At 44.1% G+C, this 18,426-nt stretch overlaps 1 protein-coding gene across 5 annotated transcripts in view; it reads right to left on the bottom strand.

Moving 5' to 3' along the window:
- BRPF3 (bromodomain and PHD finger containing 3) overlaps positions 1–18,024 on the bottom strand; it is a 40,668-nt gene extending 22,644 nt beyond the window's left edge. For 4 of the 5 annotated variants that reach the window (XM_077334310.1, XM_077334312.1, XM_077334313.1 and 1 more), the window contains exons 1-7: positions 17,743–18,024; positions 7,356–8,722; positions 6,399–6,555; positions 5,345–5,476; positions 4,699–4,827; positions 4,017–4,329; positions 3,343–3,612 (exon numbers count right to left, since the gene is read on the bottom strand). In XM_077334310.1, coding sequence (XP_077190425.1) covers positions 3,343–3,612; positions 4,017–4,329; positions 4,699–4,827; positions 5,345–5,476; positions 6,399–6,555; positions 7,356–8,704 — 2,350 coding nt within the window. In that variant the 5' untranslated portion in view covers positions 8,705–8,722; positions 17,743–18,024. The remainder of the gene's footprint in view (positions 1–3,342; positions 3,613–4,016; positions 4,330–4,698; positions 4,828–5,344; positions 5,477–6,398; positions 6,556–7,355; positions 8,723–17,742) is intronic. The other variant, XM_077334314.1, reaches the window with a different exon arrangement.
- Between the last annotated feature and the right edge of the window lie 402 nt (positions 18,025–18,426).

The raw sequence follows: 18,426 nt of genomic DNA, 5'->3' as shown, positions 1-18,426 counted from the left end.
TTTTTAAACTAATCCCAGGGGGGAAGCCGGCAGGAGCTGGGCAGGGTTCAGTTTGGGACATGTCAGTCCAAAGGAATGATTTGGTAAGCACTCAGGGTAATATTGATATTTTCTCTTTTGTATTCTCTTTTCTGTTTTGTATTCCTCATATTTCTATCATTTTTCTTAAAATAAAACCTTATTTTTAAAATGATGATCAGTAGGTTGAAGCACCTTCCTTATGGGGAAAGGATGAATAATCTTGGACTTTTTCCATTTAGAAAAGAGATAATTAAGGAGTGACATGATAGAAGTTTATAAATCTATACACTGGGTGAAAAGTTGACAAATAGAAAATGATCTCTCCCAAAATACTAGAACTTGATAACTGGATGTTCTCAAGTTCTAGTATTTTGGGAGAGGGAATCTGGGGGCAAATTCTAATTCAGCACACTTGAGATTTCATGTTCTCAAATTCTAGTATTTGGGGAAAGGGAGAATATTTTCTATTTGTCAACTCGAGAACATGTAATTCTCAAGTTCTAGTATTTTGGGAGAGGAAGAACATTTTATCTTTGTCAACTCTGAATGACTGTTTCATGCCATGCTGCAGGCTGGAGTTTTAGTCATGGCAGGTTGCCCCACCTCTTCCTGCACTTACAAGGGAGAGCATTTAGCCCAGTGCACCTCATCTGCCCCCAATTCGTGCTCCTGCATGGGAGCTGGGGCAGTGAAGTTCCCAGTGCATAAACGGTCAATGAAGCTGATGGGCAGTAGATTCAGGATGATTAAAGGAAATACTACTTTACACAGAGAGGTTTTGCAATTTTATGCCAATAAAGGTATTCTGAACTCTGAACAAAAAGAGTGATTAAAACGTGGATTTTGTCGACAGGATGTAGGGATGGCCACAAGCAGCTTTAAAAGGGGAATAGATAGAAGTATGGAAGGTAAATATATCAGTGGCTACTAGCCATAGTTACTGTTGGGACTCCATGTTAGAGGCACTAATCCTCTGAATCCCAGAGGCAGAAGATAACTTCAGGGGAAGGCCTTGGCCTCTGTGACCTGTTATTGGTCCTCCAGAGGAACTGGCTAGGCACTGTATGAGACAGAATGGTGAACTAGATGGACCACTGGTCTGATCCAGCAGAGCTCTTCTTATGTTCTTAATTACATCCTGGGTAAAGTGCTAACTGGCCCTCCCCTCAGGAAAAGCCAACCATGATAGTTTCGTGATCTAGATTTTGCACTTCCTTACTTCCCAAGGGTAGGCCAGTGGTTTCTCAGCTTGGGAATTGACAAAAGGCTACTCAGATAGTGCCAAAGTTTATCATTTTAGAAAAATAAAAAGGCATAGCACAGAACAGCCTCTGCACAAAAGCAACTGAACTCCAGAAGGCTGCAATTTATTTGTTCAGTATTCTGTGTGCCATTTTTGATCCACTGTAGGGCAAAGAGCAACAAACTCGAGAGCCCTTCCTCTAATCAACTGAGTAAGATTCTGGATCAGTCTGTCAGTCTCGTCAGTATTTCATGCTGCCATATTCACAAACAATTGTTCCTGACAGGAATGCGAAGGACCGGAAGTTGACAGCTTTCTCAACCGACAACCTCTTTTTGCTTATACTATGAAGGTCAATGAATGACTATCTCAGGTGCCTTTGAGCAGCACATTGTAACATTAGGAAGAGTTACACCATTCTAAATACACTGACTTCAATGACTTAGACAGGTATAACTGTGCTTAGGACTGTATTGGCAAACCAGCTCTAAAAAATGAAGTAAGATCATCACATTCTCTGTCTCCAAAAAATTTGATACTGATAATTTTGAGCAAATTCTAATTCAGCACACTCCAGATATCTGCATATATATCAGTATAAGCAGACTTCCAAAGACCGCCATAAAAATTCCAGATGGGCTGCATGAATTATTTGATTCCTTCACCCTGAACCATTTAGCCCATCTTTATCTTTAAACAGCTTTCGCTGTATAAATAAAAGGGTAAGGGCTAAGTGGGCAGAGAGTGGGTGGGGCCTGTCCAGACTTTGGGCCAATTGGGAGGCGCAGAGTACCTCCCAATTGGCCCACAGTCCAGACAGGGCCTGCCCCCCAGCCTGGCCAGGAGCAATTGCAGCCAGTTTCCCCATGGCCACTGACAGAGCCACAGGTAAGAGGACAAGGACCACATACGCCCTTTAATGGTGGGGAGAGGGGAGCACGGGGTGGGAGGGTGCAGTGCTATGCGCCTCACCTTGTAGCCACACGGCAGCCCCCAAGGTCCTCCATGGGGCCCTAAGACAAGAAGGGGGGAGTGCTCTGCGGCTCTCCCCGAAGCCCTCTGCAGGGCTCTGGGAGGGGCCAGTGAGGGAGGGTGAAGTGCTCCGCGCCTTGCTCCGAAGACCCACACCAGCCAGCTAGGCCCTCAGCAGGACTCCAGGGAGAGAAGAAGAAGAAGAGTTGGTTCTTATATGCCGCTTTTCCCTACCTGAAGGAGGCTCAAAGCAGCTTACAGTCACCTTCCCATTCTTCTCCCCACAACAGACACCCTGTGGGGTGGGTGAGGCTGAGAGAGCGCTGATATCACTGCCCGGTCAGAACAGTTTTATCAGTGCCGGGGCAAGCCCAAGGTCACCCAATTGGTTGCATGTGGGGGAGCGCAGAAGTCCGCACTCCTAACCACTAAACCAAACTGGGCGGAGTGCTGTGAGCCTCGCCATGATGCCCTGTGGTGGGCTCCAAGGCCATCCATGGGGCTCCAGATGGTATGTTTACCCCCTCCCCCCAAGCCCTGCGGCCACCTGCACACTCTCTGCACTGCCGGCCTTGCTCAGGAGGGGGGGCAGTAGAGCCCGCTGTATTTTGTCAACAGTGGGCTCAAACAGTGAAAGCCAGTTTGGTGTAGTGGTTAGGAGTGCGGACTTCTAATCTGGCATGCCAGGTTCGATTCTGCGCTCCCCCACATGCAACCAGCTGGATCACCTTGGGCTCGCCACGGCACTGATAAAACTGTTCTGACCGAGCAGGAATATCAGGGCTCTCTCAGCCTCACCCACCTCACAGGGTGTCTGTTGTGGGGAGAGGAAAGGGAAGGCAACTGTAAGCCGCTTTGAGCCTCCTTCGGGTAGGGAAAAGCGGCATATACGAACCAACTCTTCTTCTTCTTATGCTAGTGATGAATATAATTTCTTAATCTGTGGTTTAAAGAAGTTACTACATTGTGATCTCTTTGTAACAGATGACTATAGATTAATATGAACATATTACAGGAGATAAATTCATTTACCTAGTTTATCCCTGAGGACTTCCTTCCTGCACAGCTTGGACTGTTTCCCTCAGAGATCTGCAGAAACTGCTTACCTTTCCCCCCATCCTCATCCCAGTCTCCTTGTAGCATCTTGTCCAATCCCTCCTCCCAAGGAGCTGTGTCTCCATTTGGCATGATTTTGTTCTGTTGCTGGGCTAGCTTCTGCCGGATGGAGTTGATTTCACGTCTCAAGAGGCGAATGCGACGGGTACGAGCACCACTTGACCGCATGGTGCTCACCATGTCCAGCTTTTCCAACAGCTCTTTCAGTTGTACCTCCAAGGAAAGGTGAGCCCGGTTTTCTGGGAGTAGAATGTTATCCACTACAATGAGAAAAGCAGTGACATGAGTAACCAGCCACTGAGATTTTTGCAGCCATTAAGAAATTGGTTAACTGATCTATTCTGTGAATACAGCAATAAAAGCCACAACTATGCACAGTTCTGACAATATGCAGGACAGCTGCAAGAATTTCCAGGATGAGATTCCAAGACTGTTTAGAATATGCATCACTGACACAATGAGAAAGTGATAAAACATGTGGTCCCTGAGAAAAGTGAGCCTGAGGCCCAGATTAGTATTAGCAACATAAGATATTGTTGTAAAAAACAAAGCCTTCAAAGAGCTTTAGGAATTATTGTCTATCATTACATATACGGAATTTTTAACCTTTAAGTTTCTTCAATAGCCTTGCACTCTTAGGACAGAAACCCCAATGGAAACTCACCATCTTCCCAAGAAAAACGATAAAAATCATCTGTCTTCGGTGATTCAGGCAAGTGAATCCCCACTTCGGGATCAAAGCCAATATTGTCAGCTTGCCGCCGCGCATGGCGCAATATTGCCCCTCCAAGGTCTCTCAGTCGGACAGCTGCTCGATGGAAAATTGTGTCTTTAGAATTATACCTCATGCAGTTGGTAACAATAAGGTTAAAGTCTTCCTCAAACGCATCCAGTGTTCGGTACTGGTGGGACTCCAGCTTCCGCCTCATGGTAGAAAAATCCATTGGCTTGGAAATGAATTCCAGGTAATCTGGAACCTAAACATATAAAACCTGTACAATTACAAAAATCATTTACTAGCCAACAAGGGCATATCCACCACAAGCACTCTAAATGCCCTCTCAGTGGCACTGGGGTAGTGCACAAATGCACAGAAAACTCAGCCACAGGATGCCCAACAGCCATAAAATGCCCTTGCTAAGATGTAACAGCAGACTTCCCCCAAAGGGGGAAAATGTGTTCAGTTCACCAGAGACTTTCCTCCATTTATGGAACAGCAGGGAAAGCATAGCAGAAGCAGTCAAAACACTGTCCCCTTCTTGCAAGCTACAGAATGTAGGGGCTCCAGCTTCATGGGTACAGATGTTCAAGTCAACATGAACTACAGTTCTTGCTACAGTACTTGCCTCACTCAGGTTTACAGGCTCTGCAAAGATCTGGGCCGGATCCTTTTCCTGCAGCAGATCCAGCGTTGTGCGGAGCAGCACATTGAAAGGTGTGAGCTGTAACTCCATAGCAGCTTGCTGAATCTTTACCTAAAATAATTAGGAAAGCAATACCCCACAAAGATATCAAACCAAGATATATTCCCCATCAATATATCAAATATACAACATGGCCCGATATTTATATCTGTGAATTAGGGTCACAGAGAGAAGGGGGGGGGGGGAGGTTAAATCCATTTTCCAAAAAGAAGGCCGTTTTCTGTGCTAACACAGGCAACAATCACATAACAACAGTAAGGAAGGGAGGAGGCGACAGCCAAGCCAAGGTGCCCTGACAGTTTGGGTGCCAACTCAGGCACAATTGTCAACTGCCAACACCTGTGCTGCCACTACCACTACTCTTCCCTGCAGGCAGCTGTGTAGGTGGGAGGACCAGGAGCTGCGGCTGCACCCCCATCTCCAAGGCAGGGGTGCAAGGAAAAGTCTGTGCAGCTCAAGGGCACAAAATCCAAACAGCTGCGGATATATCTGGCTGTGCAGCTGTGAACTGAAATACACCTAGGCTTGAGGAACAATACCAGCAGTTCACCATCATGCTTCTACTTACCTGCTCACGTTTGAGTTTCTCCCGCTTCCGAATCAATTCAATGAGCAACCGTGCCCTTTCCAAGTCATGTCGCAGTTTCTGCCAATATTTCAGTTCTTCCTTTACTGCACTGTTCTTTTCATCCTGCTCTTTCTGTGAAGTGGAAATACGTTTTCTGTGTTGCCTGTTCTCACTTCAAATCTCTCCTGACACACCTCTCTCATCCTGTCTGATCATTTGCAACTCTAGTCTTTCTATACATAAATCTCCTTTGCAAGCACTAGCATCCAGTTCAAGAACTTTAAGAATATATTTGGTACTGACTGTCTAAAGAAATCCAACACACGTTTTAAGCATAGTTTGGAAAACGATCTAAACCAGTATTCACGGATCTTTCCGTAATTTTCCAAATATACAATGGTTTCATAGCTATATTTAACAGAAAACAATGTTCCATTGTTTTAGGTTTTTCCACCAATGATTATCCAACAATGAAAAATTACAGGGAATAATAAATACTGTGTACTAATTCCCCTCAATTCACTTTTGCTGATATATGAATACTGAAGTAGCAGTACTCATGAGTTAATAAATACATAAGGTAGATTTAAAAACTATGGAAAAGTGAAGATTATTTCTAATATAAAGATCAATGTAAAATTCTGCTCAGGAAGTAAAAACAAATTAAAAACAGGAAATGTAAGCAGAGCCCTGTGATTACTGAAACTAGAATATGACTTCAAAAAAAGGCTATCCTATGAGATGAAATTTTTCATGAGAGCCATATAAACTATTACTGTGTCTGCTTTGCTGTAATTACATAACAAAAATACACACTGCAAAATCCTTTATTATGATTAGAAGGAAACATAAAGCAATGAAAGACTCTACTAAAGAGTGTGCAAGTTCCATTTCTACTGCTCATTACAAATGTCCACAATTAATTATGAACCTACTTCCTCTAACAGGCAGTGGAAATTTCAGATTGAATTATTTCCATTCTAACCTTCCACAAGATCTCCCCATAATGCTTGTCTCATGTACCCCAGTACATTAAAAAAAGAAGTTGTTCTACCTGTTCTGCATTTCTCTGGGACTGTAAGTGAGAATGCAGCCGTCGTATCAATGGGACTCCATTTCTTGACTGGCGCTTTAACAGCCAGTAGTTGTGTAGCCTCTGCATAAATTGATTTTTTCTCTGAAAGGAGAGTCCACTGCATATTTTATTCAACCTAAGGAAGACAACAGAGACTTCATCATACATGTCAACTCCATTTTCATATTCTGTAAGAATACGGTGACACACAGGTACCCTCCCACTTCAGCAATGAGGTGCCCAGATTTGTAATGTCATGTCAGAGTGTACTACATGAATAGATCTCAGTATAAGTTCATCAGAGGCTTTTCAACTATGAAACTGCTGCTTCATTAGAGAACATTTCTACTGCTCCAATTAAGCAGCAGCAACAGCTAGATAGGGAGCATTCAGCAACCAGCTACATTCCAATTGGCCAAATTACTTCTCAGCATGATGTTCACAGGGTCATTTAAATTCATCATTAATGTGAGAACACTCAGCTATAGTCTAAGGCAATTCTGCAAGCAGTTATGCTGCTTAAATGATAGATCACACTGAAATCAATAGAGAGAGTATATACTCAGTCTATAATTAGAAAGTTACCACTATGTTTGCATGCTATTTTCTCACTTCATTCAAGAGATTATGTGTCATTGTTGTGCTAGATTCATCCTAACAGGAGAAATTTGCACACAGAGCAATTTTTTCAAAATATGTCCTTCCCCTTTCAAGATATAGCAGTTACAATGCTGTAAGTCTGAAGATCATACAATATAAAAATAGCTAATGAGTCTGGTAGTGGCAGAAAGTAACCAATGCATTTGCTGAAGTGGGCAAAGAACAGAAGAGGTGTCACTTAAATAGATAATAGGAAAGAAATGTTGGACTAGTTTAGGGAACAGCACAGAAGCTATGACCATGCTATTTAGCCCTTAGAGTACTTGCAGCACTCACCGGTAAGAAGGGATTTGTGTGACCAGCAGCAAAGGTGCAGAAGCACAGGTTTCCTTCTTTACCTTCTGCTTCAACTTCACTTTGCTCTTGTTCTTGGGAGAGCCCTCATCCTCTTTTTCATTCTTTGCAATCTCCTCCTCCCCTTCACGAACAGTAGCTGTACGCCCTTTCTTCACTGTGCCAGGAGGGGAATGCACTTCACAATAAGCAGTTTTGCGTACAGTGAATGTTGTGCCATTGAGGCTGGTCTCCCTCATGGGCTCAATCTTCATGAAGAGACCAGCCTTCTGGGCACAGGTAACATGGAAGGCAGTATAGCAATTCACCTTGTGACACTGGATAGCAGCTCCCATGCCCTTCTGTTTGCAGATGTAGCAAGTCAGCTTCCAGCGAGCTGGTGGGATATTGTCTATCCCCTCAATGGGCTCCAGAAACACAGTGTTCGCAAAACAGACTTCAGGGATCCAGATGGCACAAACAACATGGGCCCAGTGACCATCACTGGTCTGTTTGAAGGCTCCACCTTTGTTAGGGCACAAAACACAATCAACGGGGCGGGAAGGGGATTGTAGGCAGCAGCGGCAAAGCCATTGTCCCTCTGGGATATAGGGTACTCCATAGCATTCCTGGTGGACAGCCAAGTTGCAAATGTCACAAAACAAAATGACATTGCTGTTATGACACTCATCATCCATACAAACACAGCAGACGGCATCCTCGTCTATCAGAGTCTGCTGGGGCCCATTGTTTCGGCTCTCCAGATAGGATTCCTTCTCCAACTGGTCTACCAGTAATTCAAACGTTTCAGCAGAAACTGACCCATAGCCATCGCTCTTCCTCTTCTCATTGATCATATCAAGCCAAGCCAGATCCTCCTCGTCCATATCATACTCCACTGCAGCATCTGTGTCCTCGGGTGGCTTCTCCGTATACTGATAGTATGCTGTAGGCAGGGCTGGAGCATCTGGCTGGCTGAGGGAATCAATTATCCGAAAACTGGGCTGGGGTAGATGGAAAGATGTCCCAGGAGCATGTTTTGTGCTGGACTCCTTTTTTTTGCCTTTAGATTGAGTTTTCTTAGATTTGGAAGGAAACAGTGGCTGTTCACTGTTCTCTTTATTGCTGTTGCATTCTGTGATGTCCTGGGCAGTCAGCTCATCCTCTGTGATTATCTTTAGAGGATCATAGATGCTGATGCGATGGAGACGTCCATCGATATCAACTTCCACTATTCGCTGGGCCTGGGCATATGTCAAAGTCTCCCGAGTGGGTGAGCATTTCAAGGTATACGGTGAAGGAGAACGTCTCCCTTCTAGACCCTGCCGGGATCTCCTGCGAGGTTTCCTCATAGCAGCAACTCAGAAAGCCTATGGGATAATCCAAACAGAAAAACAGTTCTATAAGCAAATGTGAGCACTCAAGATTCCAGAATAATGTGAGGCCTAAAGTTTTAGTTGTTCCATTGACTAATCAATTTTTATCAGTGATGCTGAGAAGCAATGCCAACATTGGTTTATTTTGAGGAGTTCTGATAGTGGTAATTTAAGGAAAAAAATATGATAGGCCAAGCCAACAAGGTGCAGTGATCATTTCATAGAGACAGAACAACGCTAGAGTCCAGCAACACCTTTAAGACCAACAAAGTTTTATTTTGGGCATAAACTTTTGAGTGCATGAATAAGACTTTGTTGATCTTAAAGGCATTGCTGGACTCTAGCTTTGTTCTGTTGCTTTACAGCTATCCATAAGAATCTAACAGCCACAGAATCCACCTTGATTGGAACTGTGCACACTGTATTGTGAAAATACATCATGAGGCCTGTCCTATGAATTTCAAGCAATGCTTATTAGGGCCCGAACAGAAATGATGGTCATTTCTTTCCCAAAATAAATTGCAAACTGTAGGCAAGCATACAAGTTCAGAAAACAAGAAATGCTAGCTTGAACCTAGTAACAATGAAAAGTTACATTAGATGGCTTACTCTTATGTTCCAGCAGATTCATGCTATATCTTCAGTGATCTGTTATATAGTCCATTTGCACACAGCCAGATCATAGTTGAGGCCTTATTCCATCAAAATCCAAGCTAGCTGGCTAAACTCATTCCTAGGCCAGTTATTGACTCAACTGTCTAGAAGATTACCTCACCAATCTTGATTCCCCCCAATCAGGGGTCACAAGTTCTTACATAGAGTCAATTAGCCCATTCCATACTTTGGCACTGCCGAGCCCAGTTAGAAGGTCCTGCAAGATAGAACCTGTCAGTCAGTACATTCATTAATTCTAGTTCTTTGTGAGAGGAAGAATTAGGGAATACTTTGTCTCACACCCCTACTCAGACCTACAACCAGTTAGAGGCATGGAGTATCTGCTGAGTAACCATATTAGTAGTGAGAGATACAAGTCACACCAGAGGTGTACTATCCTGCTGGGTCCTAGTGCCAGGTTAGATAATCTTTTCCTGTTCTCCAAAGAAAACAAGGTAAGGAGAGGTTTCAAAAGCCTAATCTCAAGTCCAAAGTCAAGTCTCCAGAAATTACTCAAGGCAATGCCATCTAGTCCAAAGTCAGGCTGCTAGGATCCATCAAGGCAGTGTTGGCAACTCAGCATCTACAGTACTCACAGTGTCCACACCCTACAGCATCTCTTGGGAAACTCCAGCTTTTTAGACACAGTCCCACAAATAATCATCTTTGTTAGCAGTAAGGCGAAGGTGTCCAGCCAGGAGGCATGCACTTGGCTGCCTAGCTTAGTAATTCCATTCTCAGCCTTTTTCTGCATTGCTCTAAAGGTGAAGACAATGTTGAGGGACTGGGAATGGCCAACTGAGTCACCTGTCGGGTTATATCTGGAGGGTAGAGGTGATTCTGCACCAGTCTTGGCATGCTTGCACATCATTTTTCTGCTGGTTGACTTCCATTGACTCTAGGCTAGCTAGGGTCATTCCTCCTCAGAGGTGCACTCATTATCACTAACCCTGGCTGACCCATGACAAGAGGTAATGAAAGGTCCCATGGACCCTTTGTTATATACTCCTGTAGTAAGATAAGTATTGAGGACCTCTTATCTCCAAAAGTGTCAGAAAGAAGACTGAGTTCTTCTGCCAGGTACTTGGTTGGGGCCAATAACAAGAAACACCATTGAATTGGCCCACCCCTGGGATAAACAAACTACAGGCAATTACCTTAAATACTGGTGTGGTAACAGCATCAAATGAAGTATTTAAAATGTTTTTAGTAGTTTTAATTACTGATTGTTAATTGTTCCAATTTAATGTTGTTAACCATCACAAGCCAGCTTGCTGGGAGGGATGGTCACACAAACCCTCCAAGTAATAAAATGAATGAATGAATGAATGTCCTGGATGAATGAATGAATGAATGAATGAATGAATGAATGAATGAATGAATGAATGAATGAATGAATGAATGACTTTTTCCCTGTTAAGCAACAATTACAACCTACTGGCTTTGCCTTTTACTTTTGAATATGTCCCTCTTGCTCTCCTTTTGCTTTTAATATAACAGTGTTTTGAGTGCCCCTTTTGCAGAAAATGCAGCTTCAAAAATGTCTAAAATAAATATTATATAATAAACTGTACATATATGTTACTGAGATGTATAATGCAACATTCCTCAGTTATATTTTTAGTGCTTTAACAAAACACTAGGTTTCGTTTACTTTGAAACCTCTTATCAGGCCTGCAAACTCCTTTCATATAAGATTAAAAGTCCAGAAGTTCAGATATTTAAAAAAATGAATTGGCTTTGGATGTGAAGAAAAACTGATATTTCTGTGCCTGAACAATTTAGAATACAATCTTAACCAGAACATAATCATCTGGTTGTCCTGAAAATGAAGAAATGAAAGGGCAGTCAGCTCTTTGCACCAGAATGAGCTTAAAAAGAATTCTCAGACACCATTCTCAAACTAGTTCTAGACTTATATAATTCAAACCAGTAAGAGTATTTCAAAATAACCCATTCTAGAGCTGATACCAACCTATTAAATCTCAAACTGGGAAAATCCCAGGACATAAGTGCCCAGCTTCTAAAATACCCAAGCTATATACATTTTTCAGCTCTGGAGATGGACTCATTCCTAAAACTACTATGTTGGCATATAACAACTTTAAATATTTTAATAGTATCAACCAATTATCAGAAATCCTGTATGTAGGACTGTCAACCTCCAGGTAGGCTTCTGGAATTACCACTACAGTCCCCTGGAGAATATAGCTGCTTTCAAAAGGTATACTTTGTAGCATTATATTTTGCTGAGGTCCTTTCCCTCCTCAAACCACATGCTTCCCAGGCTTCACCCCCAATTTTTTTTTGGAATATCCCAACTCAGAGTTGGCAACTCTAACCATAAGGATATCCAATCTCCCTTTTCTTGATGAAATTTTCAATTATTACATCAATATAACAGAAATAATGAACAAGTGATAATTCTTTGATTACTGACCAAAACATTTCCTGCTAAATGACACGGAACCTACTTTCAAAGTAAGAACACACTGGAGCAGTGTTAATCAAATACAAATCCATAAACTTAAAGTATTTTATTTTTAAAGCTTTGTAGTCAAATTAAACTTGTAAAATATGCTGGTTTGTGTCTTGAGAGAACAGTGTACAAAGGGCTAAGTGCTTCTAACCACAGCCCCATTTCCTTTGCTGTTCAAGCCTACATGGTGCTGTGTGTCTTACCTCAAAGCTTGAGGACATTATCCTCCAGAAGTTTAATAATCTGCATACCAAACTGTATAACATGATTATGGCAGTCCATGAGCAGTAGAATTCTCCTGAACTCTTTTCGTCTTATTGTTGTTTCATAAATTTAGATTTTCAATTCGTTTTATTTGAATCTCTTTTTTTAAGGAGAAAAGAAATTTAAAAAGATTTGTGTATATTTAAAAAAATGAAAAAATAGCAGGGAACAGTACTTATTTTATTGCTATGCCGCCACTCCTAGGCCAGCTAATCCACGGCGGCTCACAACAAGCATAAAATAAAAATCAACAGCAGACAATAAAATCACACTGCCCAACCACCCTATCCCAATATCACCCCTTTACCAAGTCACCAATTTGCTGTTGTATGTGCCTAGATAAATGTCAATAGACAGGCACCAGGGGAGCTGAAGCATCAAACCACATCGGAGGAGGCACCAAATATTCCACATCCTGTCCTCAACCAAACGCCTGGCGGAAGAGCTCCATCTTGCAAGCCCTATGGAACTGAAGAAGTTCCAACAGGGCCCTCAGCTCCCCTGGGGGCTCATCCCACAAGGCATGAGGCCAGGTGAACCTCATGTGGGCCAGGCACCTCCAACCTATTGGTACCTGCATGGTGCAAGGCCCGATGGGAGGCACAGGAGGTTACACAGTCCTTCAGATACATTGGGCACAGACTGCAAATGGCCTTAAAGGTCAAAACCAAAACCTTGATCTGGTATTCAACTGGTAACCAATGCAGCTGCCTCAGCTGCATTTTGCATCAGCTGGAGTTTCCAGGTCAAGGACAAGGGAAGACCACATAAAGTGAATTACAGAAATCCAGTCTGGAGATGACCCCCCTCCCCACCTTTATCCCTGTGGCAACCTTATCCTTGTCTGCCCAAAAGGTAGATGTGTTTAGCCATGCAGTGTACTTGGTGAGGGTAGAAGCATGGACTGCTTGACTTCTTATCTTACTGGACAATCAGTGAAATAAATACATACACACTGTACTGACTACCAGATATCTGACCTATGGTCAATCATTCAAGGAATTTACATGTTTTGTTGGGTCTCCATTTCCGCACTGGGAACTTTGATGTCCCGGCTCCCATGCAGGAGCAAAAACCTGGGGCGGATGAGGCACACCGGGCCAAATGCTCCCCCATGCAGGATCAGGAAAAGATAGAGCAACTGCCCCGGCTCAAACTCCAGCCCACAGCCTGCGGGAAAGCCTCCCATGCAGAAACTGACAAAGAGCCTAATTTTTATATTTTCAGCTGGAGGCAGCCATTGTTCTTTTTTTCTTCCCAGAATGCCACAGGTACAATTTGATATTACCTCTATCCAGTACTACTTTATCTATTTAAATCTGCAAATAATGACAATGCAATAATAGGTTTGTGAATTGTGAATAATCTTCATAGTTCTTCAGTAGCAAAATAATTCCAGAAAATTCTGAGGTAAGATCTGGAATTGGGTAGGATTATCTAAACATCAAAAAGCAAGGGAATGAAAAAAGCAATACCTATCCAATGCAGCCAGCAAGACTTTAGTCCTATCACCCAGTGACAGGAAAGGGGTTGCTGATGAGGCAAAGCAAAATCCCAAAATGAAAGATACCAATTAAATAACACAAAAGAACATGTAAACCTTTGTTTTATCCAAAACTCTGTTAGGCTGGATGTTAAAAAAGGGTAGAGGGGAGAAGAAAAAAAAATGTTGCAGAGCCTGGTCTTCTCTTACTGGATGGTTCAGGGGCATGAAACTGGGGTCAATGTGGGTGGGCAGGTAGTTGTAAGCGGGTTGAACAAGATGATCCTGGAGGTCCCTTCCAACTCCCTGATTCTATGATTCTTCCTTTCTTCCAAAAGAATGCTTTGTTCAGCAAATTCCAATCTGCTGACAATCCCTGGCCCTAAAGAGGTATGTCTGCTCAACCAGAGCCAGGACTTTTTTGGCCCTGGTTCCAGCCTGGTGGGATGAGTTGCTGGTGGAAACACAACCCTTCACGGAGCTTCCAAAATTCCAGAGGGCCTGCAAGATGGTGCTTTTTCACCAGGCATTTGGTTGAGTTCCTCAGTTGCACCTCTAACATCTAAATGGGCCCCCTGCGTACCCCACACCTGGGGTTACCACACAGTTGTGAGTCTCCATCTTGAGCCAGGCCACACAGTAGGTCTTTATAGTTGACATGCCTGGCTCATTAGGTAGTTTATGGGAACAGAGCAATTACGGTAATAACTTTAGTATTGTTTTAGCCTACAGTTTGTTTTATTTGAATTTGTGTTTGACATGTTCTTATACCCTGATGGAAGCCATCCCAAGACTATTTTTGGAGAGGGGAAGCCTCACAATCTCATAATCATAAATAAATTAAGTTAAACTGATCAGACTCCATGGATTGTCTATCTTCCCCTGTGACAGTATAGCACTCTTTCCATAGTGTCTCCAAACTTTACCTTTCCAATAAATGGCCTCACCTTTCCTTCATTCTAGATCTAAAACATCTATTGCCAATTTGTGTCATCAATTATCATCAAACCAAACTTTTTTAGCCTGTCAAGATGTCACTCTGCTACCATCTCCAAATGACACACGACCGCAAATAGCTTATCTCCACTGAAACTAGCTACTTCTACTTATTTCCAAGCTAGTCTTTTCTCATTCAGGAAATAACTGTTGCCTTTCTATGCTTCCATTCAAGGTCATGAATTATATACAGTACTATCATGTATACATTAAGTTCTCACATCTGTTTGTTAAGTCTTGTATTTGTATATTAATTTGCTGCTATTAATGAGTCTTACAAACTGCTTTAATCCAATCTCAGCTATACTTATTGCCCAGTTGCTTATGTATCTTGACTCTAACTAGCAACTAACCTCCAAACTCTTCTCTCTACTTCTATATAAGGCTTGAGGAATACTGTTTCAATGTCTCTGAAGAAGGAGAAGAGTTGGTTTTTATGCTCCACTTTTCACTGCCCAAAGGAGTCTCAAAGCAGCTTACAACTGCCTTTTCTTCTCCCCACAACAGATACCCTGTGAGGTAGGTGAGGCTACTAGTAGGGCTGTGACGAGGCTAAGACCACCCAGTTGCCTGCATGTGGAGGAGCAGGAATCAAACCAGGCTCCCTAGATTAGAAGCCTCTGCTCTTATATCAAGAATTAAATTCTAACTAACAAGATATTTCACAGATTACACTACTACATTATGGTGGCAGTGAAACCTCTGACAGTGATTGCCAGAACTGAAGTGATGAAAAGGTATTCAACTCGTAAAAGGAAAGGGAATGTTGTTAGTTTGTCTGGGATTAAGGCCTCACAAAAGGGCAGGCTTAGGAACAGAAGAAAAAAATTAGGACATAAACTAGCTAGAGGAAAAGTTCATAAGGAAGGAGGCTGAAAGAAGGGTGCAGAGACAAGAAAAGAGGACTTGAAGAAGGAATAGGAGGAGAATAAGGTTTGAATACAGCAGAAGAGAAAGATAATTGAGAAAAGGGCTGAAGAGTTTCACGGGGATACTTCACAGTACTTAAAGTGAGGCTGTATGCTCTGAGGGGGAAAGTATGCACAAATATGTCAACTAAAGAAAACTGAATAAATTGTGGCATCGAAAGCAGGAATCTAGAGGAAACAATAGGTAATGGATACATGGAACTGAAGAAAAGGTGCAGCCATTAAAAATGTCAAGCTGGGACCCAAGCCTAGAGATAGAAAGGGCTGTGCATTTTTGTTTAGAATAAAATATGTAGGCTGGGAGAGAGCTAAATCAGCATAGGGTTGCTAGGCCTAGAACCAGAACCTGACAAGAATTGCTAGTGGTGGCTTTTACTGTCATAGTACTACTGTGATCCAGCAATCCTAAAGGGGCCACAACAAGAAGCCACCAATTCTTTGGCTACAAGCTTTTCATGGGGATGTAATAAGCCAGACATTCAAGGACCAATCTACTGCAGACAAAAACAAAATATTACAAGTGCACATCTATTTAAAAGGTTTCATTTCTATATTTTGAAGAAACGCAAGCATTGAAAAAATATGCTAGAGAAGAAAAGTTCTTGCCTTAGAATGAGAATACTCTGTCCTGAGAGGAAGATATGCTCAATTAATGAAATAACCCTGTTGCCACTATGGCTTGAGGCATGAAAAGACACTTTGCTTGCTCAGGAACTGTCAGACCTACTTTTTTTAAAAAGTAGCAGTCTATAATTCACCTTAACCAAGGTCCAGATATCTGAGTCCCACAGAAGGGGTGGGAGACGCTACAATAAATTGTGTTATGAAGAAAAGCCAGCTTGGTGTAGTAGTTAGGAGTGTGGATTTCTATTCTGGCAATCCGGGTTTGATTTCCCGCTCCTCCCCCACAAGCAGCCAACTGGGTGACCTTGGGCTCGCTACAGCACTGATAAAGCTGTTCTGGCCAGCAGTAATGTCTGGGCTCTCTCAGCCTCCCCCACCTCACAGGCTGTCTGTTGTGGGGATAGGAAAGGGAAGGCAAATATAAACAGCTTTGAGACTCCTTTAGATAGAGAAAAGCGGCATATAAGAACCAACTCTTCTTCTAAAAGGTGACTCCCTGATACAATTTATTGTTGTTGGTGTTACTTAGGTTTATTAGCCACCCCTCTCTAGAAATAGATATACACATAAACACATGCAAAAGTTATCTACACTTTTATTCCTGTTATTTGTGCATGGATGGGCTCAGATATTATTTTATGTCTGCAACTTGTTGCTTTATAAGCAGTTTTGAATCTAAGGCCATAACACAGGATATAAATATATACATTTTAAATACATGGAGTGTATTTTTTCTATTACAGTCCAGTAGTCATGCAAATAAGGTATCTCTGAACTGAAAGGGAATCATCTTCACGTTTCTCAGAAGAGTCCCGCCTACATTGATCTATGCTTGGGTTGTAATGGTGGCCCTTCATGGGCAGGCGCCTATATATGTGGTGGTAAGGCTCAAGCGTCAAGATGACACTAGGGTACACACTGGAGAGAAACCAAGGAGATCAGTTTTTGCAAGTGAAACCCTTTCCTAAGAGAACAGCACTTAGAGTAGGCTGTGTCAGAATTCAGGCCCTTTTCACGTGACAGCACACGCACCAATCTTGATCTACCAATGCAAATAGCCCCACTGCTATTCCAGAGGACGGGAAGGAGGAGGGAGCGGTTGAATATAAACCTGCAAACATCTACAAACCCCTCCGAGGGGGAAATCCCTCGACTAATTACACAGCAAGGAAAGGAAACAGCTCCCTCCACGCTTCCATTGGATACTCGCACTGTCGATTTTCCTCGAACGTGGCCAATAGCAGCAGACGACTCCTGGGCGGGCGCGAAGTGCCGCCGGCTTGGCCAATGGAACAGGGGAAGGGAGGTGTGGCCAGCGAGGTCCCGGTTATGAGGGCGAACAAGATGGCGGGGGTCGGTTTCCCTGTCCCCCCCGTTTTTTCACTCTCTCCCTCTCCCCGCTGGTCCTCGGTCTAGTCGCTGTGGAGAGAGCCCCGCCTCGCAGCTCGGAAGGCGCCAGGCCTCCGCAGCTCGGCCACCCCCTGGGGTCCAGCCCGGTCACCTTCCCGCGACCCTGGGGGCACAGCGGAGGGCGGGAGCGGGAGGAGAAGGGGGAGGTAGGCGGACGGGGTCTGGCTTCACTTGCCTGGGCCGCCTCCTTGCCTCCTCTTCCGTGGCGGCGCCGGGTCTTCTGCTGGGCGGGCTTGCGGAGTCGGGCTTGCGGGGGGGACAAGATGTGGGCTCCGTCCGGGTCTTCTCAGCGCCGCCCCCTCATGCCCGCGGCTCCCAGCCCGCTCGGCCCCGCTGCCACTCGCTCCCAGCACCTCCGCCGCGGCTTCGGCTCCTGTTGCGGGGGGGGGGGGGGAGCGAGGGAAGGCAAGATGGAGGCGGCAGCGGCGGCAGGAGCGCAGCCCGGCCAAACGATTGAGAGAGGGAAGGGGGGGAGGAGGCGGCGAGGGAGGGAGGGAGGGAGGGAGGGGGCTGCCACCGCTCTCCTCTCTCTTTCGCTCCCCCCCGGATAGGGACCGCCCCCCCCCTGCCTTTTCCTCTCTGGACACAAAGCTGGAGGGCCGGGGGCAGCAGTCGCGGCGGGGGGACGGAGACGGGCTCATGAGCTCTGCCGTGTGGCGGGGAGACCTGTGGGGCCGGTGCGCTCGGACGGTGTGTGTGGGGGGGGGAGCCTTGAGACTGGTTCTCCTGAGGGGCATTGGGTGGAGGGGGTGGTGATCTGAGTGTAGAGTGTAGTGGGGAACGTGCCCTCTTGTGAAAAACATGCTGTTTGGGACTGTCTTGGAGTAGTTCCTACACGAGGAAATTCTGCCAGGAAGTC

The sequence above is a fragment of the Paroedura picta genome, chromosome 4 (genome assembly GCF_049243985.1).
Source record: "Paroedura picta isolate Pp20150507F chromosome 4, Ppicta_v3.0, whole genome shotgun sequence".
Classification (NCBI taxonomy): domain Eukaryota; kingdom Metazoa; phylum Chordata; class Lepidosauria; order Squamata; family Gekkonidae; genus Paroedura; species Paroedura picta.
Note: the sequence above shows the minus strand (reverse complement) of the source record. Positions and strands in the feature narration are given on the sequence as shown.